A 14,182-nucleotide genomic window follows, 5' to 3' on the forward strand; every position below is an offset into this window, starting at 1 on the left:
ATAAAAACCGAATAACATATGACAATCAAACTCCGCGTGAATATGGAGATAAGTTATGCCAACTCCTGCAATAAAACGACGTCCTACGCCATCTTTGAGAGAGCCTTTAGTTATTCATTCTCAGTAGTTTTTGACAAAATATGCATATCGAAAAATAAATATTTGGATGATTGAAATATCGATTTCCTAACGAATTTTCACTCGCATAAACCCAAAACTAAAACGAATTATCTCTCTCTCATAATTGGAACTCCATCGGAACAATTTCGCAGAACGTCGACAATAGATGGCGTGTTTGTACGTCTTCGGCCAATGTCACCGGTAGGACCGGACCACAACCGAACAAATAATAGCCCATTCAACCCGCGGAATACGATCCGGGAATGCGTCCATGACGGTAGTCGAGGGGTGCGGCGTTATTAAAACGTCGGACTGCAACAACGACGTCCAGGAATTTAATAAACACGAATTTCGGATGTAGGTAACAACGTCGGAACGATGCGAGGTAAGATAAAGCGGTTTACAATTGTTGACGTTAATGGAAAGTCGCATTTCTGCGGCAGAGGCCAGCTATTCTGCCGATTCTGCGGTAACGACCGGTGCGAATACGGAGAAACGTGGTGTAATGAAGTCATCGATATCGAAACATGCATGATTTCAAGAGAAAATAATAATCATCGAAAAGCGACCAACATTAACATATTATAAAATGAGAAATAGGACATCATGATTAGCAGAAAATGAAATGAAATTGACGGTAGCAGAGACCAGATCGAAAAAAATTTACGATACATACAATATTTTTAGAAATATTTTTTTCCATGCTGAAGTCTCGCGTTGCATATCAATTCAACTCCCCTGATGTCTACTATTTCGCCGCTTTAAATCATGCCAGAAAAAAATCACAGAAAAAATACCAAACAGAGAAAGAGTTAAATAAAATAAAACGAATTAATTTCCACTATATTAAATATATATAATATATATATAATATAGTGGAAATTAATTCGTTTTATTTTATTTATAATGAATTTCCGCCAAGTAAGGACCGAATCCATTAAATAAAAAAGAGAAAGAGTTGTTCAATTAAAGGTAGAAACTTACTATAGACGCAACGCTGAAAAATCGACGCACAACTCCAAATATTCCATTCCAAGCGCACTACCTTTCTAGAAATACATAAGTACACAAAAAAAATTATATGAATTATATGACTATGAATAGAACAACTATCAACATAAAGACAGACGTAATTTCGAAGTTTTGTTTTTTCCTTGTCAATGTCTTATAGTTCAAACAACTTATTGAATTTACAAATTTACAACTTGGATTTACGTTAATTTCACATATATTTGAGAACACGTTAGGCTGGCCGAAGTGAAAGTTTCTCTCAACAGTTAATTATAGATGTCCCCTACTCTTCTGTGAAATGGATATGCAAACCAACATTTACAATTGAAAAAAAACAACTTCATAGAATTAAATTTTATTTTTTGTTTGATGCTGACTCTAATCAAAATATGATTGTAATTTTTAAACAAACTTTATGAATAGAAATTCACAACAACTATAAACCGAAGAAAAAGTTTGTAATATTCTATAATATAAGGAAATTTAATAATCTTGAAACATATCCTGACAAAATGGTAGTCATCAGAATAATAATGAATTTGAATATTAATTACAAAAAAAAATTAAGCCGAACCGCTTATCAAGAATTCATCACAAATCCCGCCGATAAATACATAAGTAGATTTCTAATGAATGAAGATTTCAAAGGATTACGTTTATTGCCGTTTACGGCGACACTGCCCTCCTCTGCTACTTCCATTGGTTTATATACCGCTGGCATTCCTCTCTAGAAGAAACTTCATCTTTCTATCGAGCTCTCGACGCGTCCGGTACCTACTAGAAAGACGCAGTAGCGTAGGGCTTGCGAGTTCGTCACAACATGTTAAAATTTGAAAATGGTCCCTGTTGCGTCAAGTAAATTTCACACAAACTTTACGGGCAGTTGAATATTCAGAAAAACGCATTTAGGTCGAGAAACCAATCCCAGCAGGTACAGCGAGGGCTAAAAAGAGAACCAGAACATCCTCGGCGTCAGGTTGACGACACATATGGTCATGCTGAAGTCTTATCTTAGGGCAAGGAATGAGGACGTAGACCAATCAGGGACTTGGATTGCGCTTTGGTATGCAGAATCCAAGGCGACGATTAACATCCCCTGGAAATTGGGGTACCATATACCAGTACGCTCGTAGCTGTTACCTTGTAAACATATAACTTGTACAGCCAAATTCAATATATTAGTTTAGAAATCCGGTGTTTCATTATCCCAATTTAATAGAATTACAGTTGAACAGTCCCTTTCAACAGAAAATAATCAATCGTATGAGGAAATCACTGACATGAAGTCAGGACTTTGTGAGCAGTTGTTCATTAATAAGCAAATTGCACTCTTGGAGGTCACATATATAAAGTTATCAACTAAATTGTTGAACTAAAATCTACGTAACCGGTCAGTGGCTCAACATTGATACAGGATAATTCCAAGTTTGTAAGTCTCGCAAAAAAAGATCTATAAAACTGCATAAATCTAGGAACCCAGCAGGAAAAGGACAGATTCGCACAAAAGTTTGAACACGGTAATTTTAAGCTGTCGGTATACTGGCAAATACTGAACCTGCTGAACAACAAGTAGTGAACGAATTCGCACTCCTCATAGATTGCTCTCATAAAGTCGAGAAGTTTGCGGAACCGTCGAATATTATCGCGAACTAAGTACGGACATCCCGTATGGAAATTCGGTGGTTTTGTACGTTTTCGCCAGACTTATTCCCATTTAAATTCAGCCCCTACACCCCTTCCGCCCGCTTAGAGGTCGAAAACTCAACGAATCCTGCTGAAATTTTCGCAGCGCGATGAGTTCTCCCCGCGTTGCATATTCAGCCGCGGATTTACATGCATCGTGTGTTTTTGACATTTGCACGCATATGCGCCGTCAGCTATATATGGATGGTAGGACTCACCTCGTCTGCTGATCGCGATGAAGTCATTGCTTTAATTCTCTTTTGTTGGGGGCCACTTTACATATCAATTAAGACTGGAATAGGCTTAATTTGTTTATTAATTCTGCTTATTGGGTAGACGACGTCCGTTCGTTGGGAACTGTCAACGAATACGGGGTCTTGGGTTCCGTCTTTGTGTCACTTAAATGTTTGAAGGGTTCAATTGGAGGGTTCGGGACGAATGAACGCCTGGGTGAGGATTTGAGGTCTTGAGAAATGTATTCTAGTGAGTCACTCTTTTTCGGTCCATCATCCATTTTCCCAATTCACCAAATAAATTGATATGAAAATCTCAATGAGATGTATGTTTCCATATCACTCCTGAAAAATCATACGTTACCTCCAGTTTTAGAACACTATCTCACTGAGTAAATGAAAAGCTTAAGCTAATAATTTTCACGATTCCAAAAATATTGTAGATATATTCGATCGTCGTATTCTCTTCTTGTTGGAAATTCATTCTAAAAAATTTTTGTGATGAATATAGGTGAAAATTAATATTGTTCAATCAGTTGGGTATATATTTTATCTCCCCATAAATATCTCACATCATTAAATTTTCAGAATATTCAAATGGGGAATATGCCGTTTAGAATGTAGCGTTGAATTTTAGTTTTATATTATACAGTTCACCATTCCTGGGAAAAACTTCGTGTTATTTATTTATATACCCCTATTTTCCAGATGCTCCTTCACATAGTCACGGCAACAATGTCTTCAAATTTTAATGGACAAATATTGGAAAAACTTTCTACAAATATCCACATACTCGGCATATTTTACTAAGATGGAGTGAAGAATTGTCTATATTATCAAGTATTAATTCTACTATAGTTTGCGACAATTAATTCTGACTGCAGCCTACTAGTTGAACAAAAAAATAAAAAGAAAGTTGCGTACTTAGACTCGCTATTTTTGTAGAGTGTGATACATTGTTGAATTTGTAATTTGCTTTATAATCCTACAAATATGGCATCTTTAAGAAAAAAAAAATTGAGTATCGCGTCTCTGAAACAATTAGAAAAAAGAAAAAAATATGACGATTTCATTAGAATCCCTATATCGGCTAATGGCTTCAAATGGAATTTCGTGAAGTTATCTCCAGAAACATATGAGTTATACAAGAAAAAAGAAAATCTCGATTTTTAGTTTTTTCGAGATATCTCAGGAACCATTGGAGATATTTCGGACCTGTTAACACCAACACACTCATCCCTAAATAAAGCACCTTTTCTGTAATTCAAGCCATCCTGTATTTCTATCAATTTTCGATATCCCAATTAGTACACAATTTTTATAGTTGTAAAATGTAGATACCAAAAGTACACAATATGTAACCTTCTTCTGAAACCTGATGCTTTTATGTTCCCCATAATATTAACGATAGATGATCCAGTCTATTCTATTTAATTATTTATAACTGCCGTAATTGTTCAGTAGAAACATTATGCTTAATTTATAGATCACCAGAAGGACAACACTCGATGCACAATATTCATTGTCTTAAGCTTTGAATAATATTGCTGCTTTGTTTTTATGCGAGACGAATAAATTACATATTGTATGATATGTTCGAATGGTTTGATTGAAAAATACTCGTTATTATGCTCATTAAATTAGGGGTTTATTATTTCCTACTTTTTCACACTACTTGCATCTCAATTCGTGTGAAAAAAAAAATTTCATGCATTAGGATGGTACTGAAAAATTTATGACTCAATGCCGTAAAGCAATTGATGTTTCAACCAATTGGAATATGTCAAGAATTATAACAATTATCTACATTATAAAGAAAACTATAAAGAATCTGTGAAAGAACTGAAACGACAAAGATCGGGAGGAAAATGTTATGAAGTTCAATTGATCTATTTACTTGAAAAACTCAACCATTCGAGGTAATTGATAAACTTAAAAATTCATAAAGCAATTCTTTAAAAATTCAAACATGGTTTAGTTCACGTCACCTGGAGTTGAATATTGGAAATTATAATATCAATGGTGCATTTAGTAGTATATTATTCAACGAACGGTAATGTCAATAATATCAATGGTGCATTTAGTAGTATATTATTCAACGAACGGTAATGTAGGTCATAACTCACGCAGATGAAGTTTGCAGCACGAGCCGCAGGCGAGTGCTGTAATTCATCAAGTGAGTTATGAACATTACTGCAAGTTGAATACTACACATTATCTACGACTATAACAATAAATACTAAAATACAAGAATAGACAAAGAACTTCATTGAAAAACGTTAAAAGTCACCTATAAACGTCAAAATTATCAGATTGACATTCCTGCCTTCAATAACAATAATGGAATGTTCCTTTTCGGCCAACCAAATAGAAGCACAGAAGTATAGAAGCACAGATCCATCTTTTCCTAGTGATTATAGAGAGTTATAATAGTGAGTTATTATAACTCATGCTCTTTGTTAATAGATACTAATAATGTCGCAGAAGCAGTTGAATAATGAATATATAATTCAATAGGAGTAGATAAAATAACTAAAGGCATCTACAAAATATATTCTGGAATTTTGAAGGATTTATTGCCTTTTTTTCATCTGAAAAATGCACTACATATGATAGAATCTTCTACATATTTGATTCTGACTTGATTTAAAACGTTGGGTTCCAGAAATTCCACGAGAATAAATGTATTGAAATATAGGTTATTCAGTCAGTTTCGTGGATGAAATGAACCTGGGGGGAATATTTCAATTTCTACCCTTGAGTAAACTGCACGTCTATCATTCCTGAAACACGATACGACTTATACATACTGTAACAACCCGATAAGGTTAACCAGACACCACTAAAACCCAATTACATCTCGAACCCATCCGTCAATCTATGAGTAGTTCGCCACATGTTCTCTCCCAATGCATCTTCATCCCCATAACGAGGAACCCCTTTTAAGATAACCCAGCAGACTCGGACCGTTAACCGTCTGCGGCATCGTTAAATAGATTAAATTTTTGGCTACCGCAAGCTCCCTCCAAAAAGTTCAATATTTGCCCAGCTAATCCCAACAATAACCGAAGAACATGAACAGGTGCACGGCCTGGAACTGTAATTGTGCTCCGATATAAGCAAGCTCGACAAACAAAAGTAAGAACGCCTCGACTTGGGTAAATAGGGGGTGACTTTTGTTCGGAGTAATACAGAACGTAGGCTCTTAATTGGGTTGTGGGATCATGATTCTCTTCCCCTCTCGAGATTTTAGGTAGGAATCATTTGCCAAATTGTTTCGACGGCGAAAATGGAAATGGGAGACGTAAAAATATCTGATGGTTTTGATATTTAATATGTAGTAGTAATGTCGACACTCACCACATATATCTCATTTGAATTTCTTATAGGTAGATAGTTACAATGAAGGCATTGAATGAAACATAAGAAATCAATAAAATGAAACAAAGTAATTTTTACTAATCCTTCAATGTTTGCGAGAATTGCTTCGCTAATACTGTGGCTTCATCAGGCTATATTTGATGACATCAGTTGAAGAGTCAAGGAGATTTTGCGGGTATATATAAAATAACCATGTTGAATTTCATACAAAATTTTGTGTGGATTGCATAATAGATTTAAGATTGAAAAGGGGGGTTCCATTTCTCTGCGACCAAATGGTTTACTGTGTCCCCATCAGATCTATTCTCGCCATAAAGTGATCTACAGCTCACCTTCAATTTCAAGAGTTCTAATGAACACCAGTATTCTCATTTTGTATGGCTTCAAGTTTCTTGTCTAAAGTAGATTTTGCGTTGGATTAATGATAGCGGAGTTTCTTCCTCCTACCCACAGAATCTGCACTTGTCAATTTCTTCTGGACCCATTCTCATGAGATGTTTCTTAAGGCGACCATGTCCTGTGAGGAATCCAGTGTAGTTTATTCTTGATAAGATCCAGATACTTATTGGATCTCAGTTTCGAGGAAACTTTTGGGAATGATCCAACCCAGGAAGATTGCGCACTTGTTCATTTCTGCCTCAATTGCCCTTTGAAGACCATATTTGAATATACATTTATGAAGGCGCCAAGGGTGCAATTTACGCATGAATGAACAAGCGATCAATAGCTCCTAACTTCACATCAGTCCTTCTTCATGAATCTGCCATAGTCCTTCTTTCTTCTTCCAGAACTCCTGGTCTGGAGTTTTTCGATTATTCAGTTTTTCTAGTGCTTTCTTTCCATTTGTAGTAGCTATTTTTATGTTGTTGTTCAGGTATATATTGGAGGTACTTTTTGCAGCAGCTCGTTGTTTCTACGAAGACTGAGAAAATTGATCCAGGTTTCTTTCTCGATCTAGCTTACAGGTATGAATTCATTGATCTCTTATTTTGACTTCTTATAAAGCGCCATATTCACCTCTGGAGACCGAAGAGGTGAACTTGTTAGTTTCTTCTCGAATATTGTTGTAGGTATTATACAACTCCAAAGATCGACTCGAGAAAGTACTTCTTCTTCCTGCACTCTATTTCTATATCCTCAAAAAACCAAGGTGTTTTATATTTTGCCATCCTTATTTATATATTTATTTTACTGATTCTCTCTTTGCTTCCCGAAGAAACTATTGAAAACTTCTACAACTTCAATGAAGAACGAGCAATACAATATTTGTTCATTTTTGATCAATAAGATCGTATGAACAAGATACAACATCAACTAATCTAATTCACCCATCATGATAAAACCGACCACCTGCCAAAAAACTACCTGGTCCACAAACAGAACCCTTCTTCTCCCCTAATTCCCTTACGACTACAACACATTGTCCTCCTCGTAATCAGTAAACAAATTTACAACCAATCGAATGTCGCAACACTCGATTTTCCGCGAACCCAATTTTCCGTACGTATCTTATTACCCCGCTCTAACCCGCGTTTATCTCCTATTCAAACAAACCTAACTAGGTACCGGAATTCTGCATCATATATAAATCGTATACAGGTCATATATACTTTGCATATACAGTATATACAGGGCCGTTCGAATCATCGACCCATCGACGTTTGTCCAAACCCATATATACTTTGTATATACAGTATATACAGGTCCGTTCGAAACATCGACCCATCGACGTCCTTCCAAAACCCATATATACTGTGTATATACAGTATATACAGGGCCGTTCGAAACATCGACCCATCGACGTCCTTCCAACCCCCCGAGGTCGACCCGGCATCCCCTTCCCTGGCCCGAGGGTCGGATAAATAGACGTCGTAAAATCTTGGACCCGCCACCTTACAAGCTGGATGGGATAAAGCGGCCGTCGACGAGCGTGCGTCAGTGTTGGCTCGGCCTCTAAGCTGAGAGGACAGACCGAACTTTTCGACGTGGGATCCGTACCGCACTTTCGTGCCTGTTCTCGCGGGGATTTCGGCTCGCTCTCTGTTTTGAAATCGGCGAAAGGGCTTTTTCGCGCTGTGTGTTTATACTTCACGTCTGGACGTATATATAGAGTGTGTTTTTTTATTGGGCAGGAAGTAAGTGGTGTTTTCTGACACGGCTGTTGTTTTGTGTGTTGAGCTGTTTTTTGGGGGATGTGTTTTGATGTACCAGGAATGATATGAGGGTGATCTACATCAAACAAAATTGTGAGGATTGGTTTTTGGTTTCATTTTTTATTTGTTTGCACGCACGGATACGATTGCAGCTTCAAATTTGCTGTTGTTGTGTAGCATGTTGTTTGAATGTGGATACGTAAATAATGCAGATTGAAGAAGTCAATAGGAATAACATTGTTACAATGTTTCAGCAATAACAAGTTCTTTAAAGATCTCTAAACGAAGATGAGTTGTTCGTCAAATTTTATATTAATTTCTGCGATCATCGATCTCCTGTCATATCTTAATTTGTTTATTGAAAGGTGGAAAATTATACAATGAAATAAAATCGAATTGTTACTTCAAGAAAAGTCTGTACTAAGACTTTCTGAAACATTTACTGTGAATTACATATATAGGCTTGTCAAAATACTCAAAGAATCAACCGAAATTTATTGAAAATCAATAGCCCTTTCAAACATTTGGAATTATGGTGAAAGTTCTGAGAAATTCTATATAACATGCAGCCATATGATTTTCCTTAACGTTTTCATCTCAGAAAACCCCTAGTTTCAAATGTTCTCAAACTAGAATCAATCAATGAATTTCTCTCAAGTGTTTTGTGATTTTTCTATCGAATTTCCTCTTACATTTGAAAATTCGCAGAAAAAGAAGTTCAAGTAATAGAGCGTCATACTGCATTCAACAATCAATTCGGATCTTTTGAATGAAATCAATAGGAAGCGATATAGGAACTCAAAAGACATCTGGCGATAGGATAAGTGCACTTGTCATGGGGCACAATTTTCCTGTTGAGTTTGCCTTCAATGGAAATTTTATAAAGACCAATCACTAAAGGAATTCAAGAGAGTAAAAGTTTATGTGATCACACAAATCATGAAACAAAAGGATACTTTCAAGACATGATAGAATTGCATGATTGTCAAAAAAAAATCAGTATCCAGAATGATCACATTGCAAAAATCTATCCGCGACTACACAATCCCAAAACCTGCTCAAAATAGCTCTTTTAAAAAGCTAAGAAGATCAGAGAAGTATCAGTCAGAGAGATTAATCATTCCGAATTAATCTGTAACAACCTTCCTATTCTTAGAAAAACACTTTTTTCGCTTTCCATTTCCCACCATGAAGTTATCTTGATTAACAGTCTCCGCCTCGAAAATGCTCCACTAGGAATCTTAAATTGACTCTTTTTTTTTTTTCGTTCCCGAATGACAAATGGGCTGTGAAATGAACTCCATCAATTAGATGGTCCAAAACGAAAAGGCAATCTGGAAACGAAGGCATCCGATAGACATTGAAGAGACGGAGCTTGTAATGGATGTGTTTTGGAATAAACAGTTTTCAAGCACATATACTTGCATTTCATTATTCAGAACATATAGCGACAATAACGTTCATGAATATTGCATGGGAATGAAGAACATAGTTCATGAGTAGGCGGTTCGTTTAGGTGAACGTTTTCAAATTGTAGGCTAGCCGTAACATTTCGAATAGAACCCGTATATCCTTACATTGGTTCTCATTGTTTCAATGATAAGTTCTGAAGTGCATGCCATGACCTTAGAACGTGAATTCAGGAATTTCAGGAGGAATTTGAAAAAATATATTCATTGCCATACCATTTAATTATCATGTTACTTAATGTTCATCTTTATAATCCATTATTTGTATTGTATTATTTCAGGGTACGAATATCTCGATTATGTTTGTTAATGAGCAATATGCATATAAATTTTTTTTTTCGATATTTGAAAAAATTACAAAAAATACAAATTTCCTTATGATCTAGTCCATAACAAGAAAACGTATCAATAATTTTCATTTATAATTCTCAATTAATAAAATTATCTTCGAAATTTTTTCGTAAAATATTTTAAGGAAGCGAAAGTAGCAAACTTTTAAAGCATGCTTTTCAAATTCTTATAGTTTTTCATTTACAAAGAGGTTTACATCAAGAAAGTTGTAACGAAATATTGATGAATGTGTATATTCTCCTGGCATGTTAATTTGGCAAGATGATCCAGATTTTCGTCATAATTCCAAAGATTCCGTTGTGAATTCCAGTTTTTTTTTTCCATTAATTTTATCAATTTCTCCCTACGTCGACATGGTTGCCGACATTCGGCAGGCATGTTGCAGGTGTAAAACATAAAATGCTCCTAGAAATGCTGGTCTCGACCCCAATTTAGGTTTATGATCGGTTATGTTCCCATTTATCGTTTGTTGTCAGACCGAAAACAAAGTGGGGGCTTTTACAAATCACCATGAAGATTAACTATTTTTTTTTTACTTTTCTCGACGGCCATAACTCCACATATATGGCGCAGTTAAACTCCATTTTTATACGGCTAGTTCTAGTTGTCATTCCGACACTTTAGCCAGAAGTTTAATAGTTATGGCTCCATAGAAAAAGTCGTTGATGTATCATTACAAATTTATCATTGTTATTAGGCGTATAAAAATAATAAGAGTCGTTTTCCATACCAGCGCAGATAAAAACATCAATCCACGTTTGAATATCTGATGCACTCTCTTTTATTGGTCGTTCCTGGTATTTTTGATATGACGAATCATGAAGTACTTTACTAAAATGGAATACTGATGATCGTCCAAATTCACAGAATTTGAGGGAAATTGAGTTGAACTCGAAGCGAATTGGAATTGGACGCATTACCAGATTCAAACAAAATTCAAACAGCATTTCGAAAAAAATACTCAAAGACAAGTAACAACAAAACCTACCAATTAATATTCTCCCAATAGATGAAGAATAATAGTGCCAGGCTTGCTATTGTATTGTAATATGTTCTGAAAGAATGAGCGTTATGAGATTGATGTAGATATTTTGTGCTTTATTCTTTATTCCGAGACTTTTCTGTCTTGTTTCCTGGATTCTCACTCTTTTGCACGCCGAGCAAATTTCTTTTTGCATTCTGTTTATAACATACCCACTGTTGTTGATAAATTTAATTAATGTCATGGTATTCAGACAATCTTTCAATTCTGAAAAAAGTACCTCCTTGTGCGGGACTCGAACCCGTTACCTCCGAATTACTAGTTCGAAGCTCTAGTCAACTTAGCCACCGAGGAAGCTGAAGATTCTTCGCAGTTGGCTAGAGCATCGAACTAGTAATTCGGAGGTTGCAGGTTCGAGTCCCGCTCGAAGAAGTATTTTTTCAGAATTGAAAGATTGTCTGAATGCCATGAAATCAATTTCAATGAAAAAATGAAATTTTTTCGAAAATTTCAGATAACATAAAATTAATGAAAACTTATGTCAAAAACATACGGCAATGCAAAAATAAATAATTACAAAACCAAGAATATAAATATTCCAAATCAAAAATTTACGCCCGCCTACGCCACTGGCTGCGTTCGCAGGTCCGTTAAACGATACGCCACCGCCGGAAATCGGAAGCTGGGCGAAAAAGCGTAGCCGCCGCCGACTCTGATCTCCCCTTCACCTGCATCCGATTTCGCGCAAAACGACCGAGTTTGCCGGCAGGTCCCTTCTTTATCGGCCGAATAACTTATCTCTACTTCCGAAGCCATCTACGGTGGAAAGTTTGCAACCGTAGTTTTCCGAATTCGGATATGCGGGGGACGGTGTTCCTGATTATGGGATATTCCTGTTAGTTTCTCGAAGAGTTTCCAGTTTTGGACAATTCTCGATGTTACTTCCGGTCGGTATAGTTGCGATAAGGCGGAATTTTATTCGGGGGTAAAAGTTTGGGGAGCCTTTCATGTCTCGTTTGTAAATGAAGAAAGGCTGTGAATTTTGAAATGTTTACCTAGTAGATATTTGTCTCATTGAACTCCGCTGTAACCGAGGCTGTAACGTAATTTGTGAAAAAATTAAATATTTATTCATAATTATCTTTTGAATTCCTAGAGATGAGTCACTTCTTGTTTGATCAAAATTTCCAGAAAGTTTAAGTTATAATTGTTTTTGGCGAAGCATCCTTTGCCAATTTCGGAAGGATTGCGATTTTTCATCCAGGGATCACTAAAGGAATCATCAGTTCAGCACTTAGTGATCCCTGCCAATTACACCTTCCATCTCCAGAGATTAGCATGGTGACTTTGCCGTAGAACAGTTGAGTTTATATATTAAACGGTTTTGAGAGATATGCAGCCTACGACGACATCTCTCGGACAATCAAAAGGTCACTAATATATATATATTCTTTTGAGAAAGAGCAATACAAAATATTAATTTCAAACAATCAAGCATATGTGTCGATGAATCTCAGTATTAGCAGAGGAAATGTAACGGGGCATCATACATTTCAACGTATGATACAAGAGAACAGATAAAAACCTCAGCAAAAACTCTGTCTCCCCGTATCGGTGTAGTGACTGGTTTGTGTAAACGTTTACAGAATAAGCTGACATAATTTATTTTGAAGGACTAGCAGAATCAATTTCGACATTTTCATGTCAGTAACATATGAAGTATTAACGTTACTACATTCAAATTTTTGATCACTTTCCTTTTTGAACTACTTCTAATGATTTTAAGTATTCTATGAAAAAGGAATTATGAATTTTCGGTGTTTCCCAATGTGCAATATTGAAAAAACTGATAAAAAGATGAAAATTTGCTGGAAACCGTCATGTTCAAGTGAATGCTAAATATTCCAAACAATCAAATCCAGTTTAAAATCGAAAGCAATACGGAAAAATTCCAATAAAGAACTGATACCATTTTCATGGTTCTAGTGACGCGGTCAACACAAATAACTTGAAATCGATAATGTTGATCGAAATCTCGATCGAAATGTATTTCGATAAACGAAATTTCAGGTCGATCGAATCTTTTGACAATGAAATATTGGATTCGTTTTTTCGCTATTCTGAATTCTGTATTTGATAAATTAATTCGGAAAGATAGGTTATTCAACTTTACTCCATATAATACGCAGGACAAAAATCAAAACATCTGCATGATATAAACAATTATTCTCCTTCAATGTCAAAGTGGGGATGGTCACAGTTGTGACCTATGCTAGCTCGCTGTGGCATGAATATAGTCGCTCTCCAATCGTGGTATGGGTTACGACAATTTTATTCCATTATTCATACTTTATCTGAGCTTAGTATTGAAGTTTGTTGTGTTCTGGTTCTTATGAACTTAATTAATTGTTTTTGCCTCTTGATTCATTAGGAATGTTTTATGTTAATGAATATGGCAGCTCTGCACGTTTCGCTTGATTGTTGATGACACTGAGCTGTATGATTTTTGAGGTAGTTTCGAATCATCAATTCATTTTTCTCTACGTTTGTTCTTCTGTCATTTTTGTGAAACGCTCGGTGAAACGCATTATCTATCAGCCCGTCTCTCCATTCATTTCCGTATAATCTTTCCGGGGGGTTTACATTTAACACCTTCAGAATATTATTTGAAGAACGAGTTTTATACTGCTCGTCAATTGATTATTGTATAATTCTAATGACTCATCGTTGAAATATCCCTTGAAGAATTCACCTAGACACCTGCAAAACGCAGGGTAACGTCCAACCATCACTCATCAA

At 35.9% G+C, this 14,182-nt stretch overlaps 1 protein-coding gene across 10 annotated transcripts in view; it reads left to right on the forward strand.

Moving 5' to 3' along the window:
• LOC123684759 (teneurin-m) overlaps nt 1-14,182 on the forward strand; it is a 446,936-nt gene that overhangs the window by 138,644 nt on the left and 294,110 nt on the right. For 4 of the 10 annotated variants that reach the window (XM_045624187.1, XM_045624186.1, XM_045624191.1 and 1 more), the window contains exon 1: nt 8,363-8,674. The exons of 4 other annotated variants lie outside the window; for them this stretch is intronic. Coding sequence is in view for 5 of the 6 variants with exons in the window: in XM_045624186.1 (XP_045480142.1) it covers nt 8,647-8,674 (28 nt within the window). In the remaining variant the exon portion in view is untranslated. Of the gene's footprint in view, nt 1-8,362; nt 8,675-14,182 lie in introns of those variants that run through there. 2 more of the 10 variants (XM_045624196.1, XM_045624197.1) reach the window with 1 other exon arrangement.

This window comes from Harmonia axyridis, chromosome 7 (assembly GCF_914767665.1).
Source record: "Harmonia axyridis chromosome 7, icHarAxyr1.1, whole genome shotgun sequence".
In the NCBI taxonomy this organism is placed as follows: Eukaryota; Metazoa; Arthropoda; class Insecta; order Coleoptera; family Coccinellidae; genus Harmonia; species Harmonia axyridis.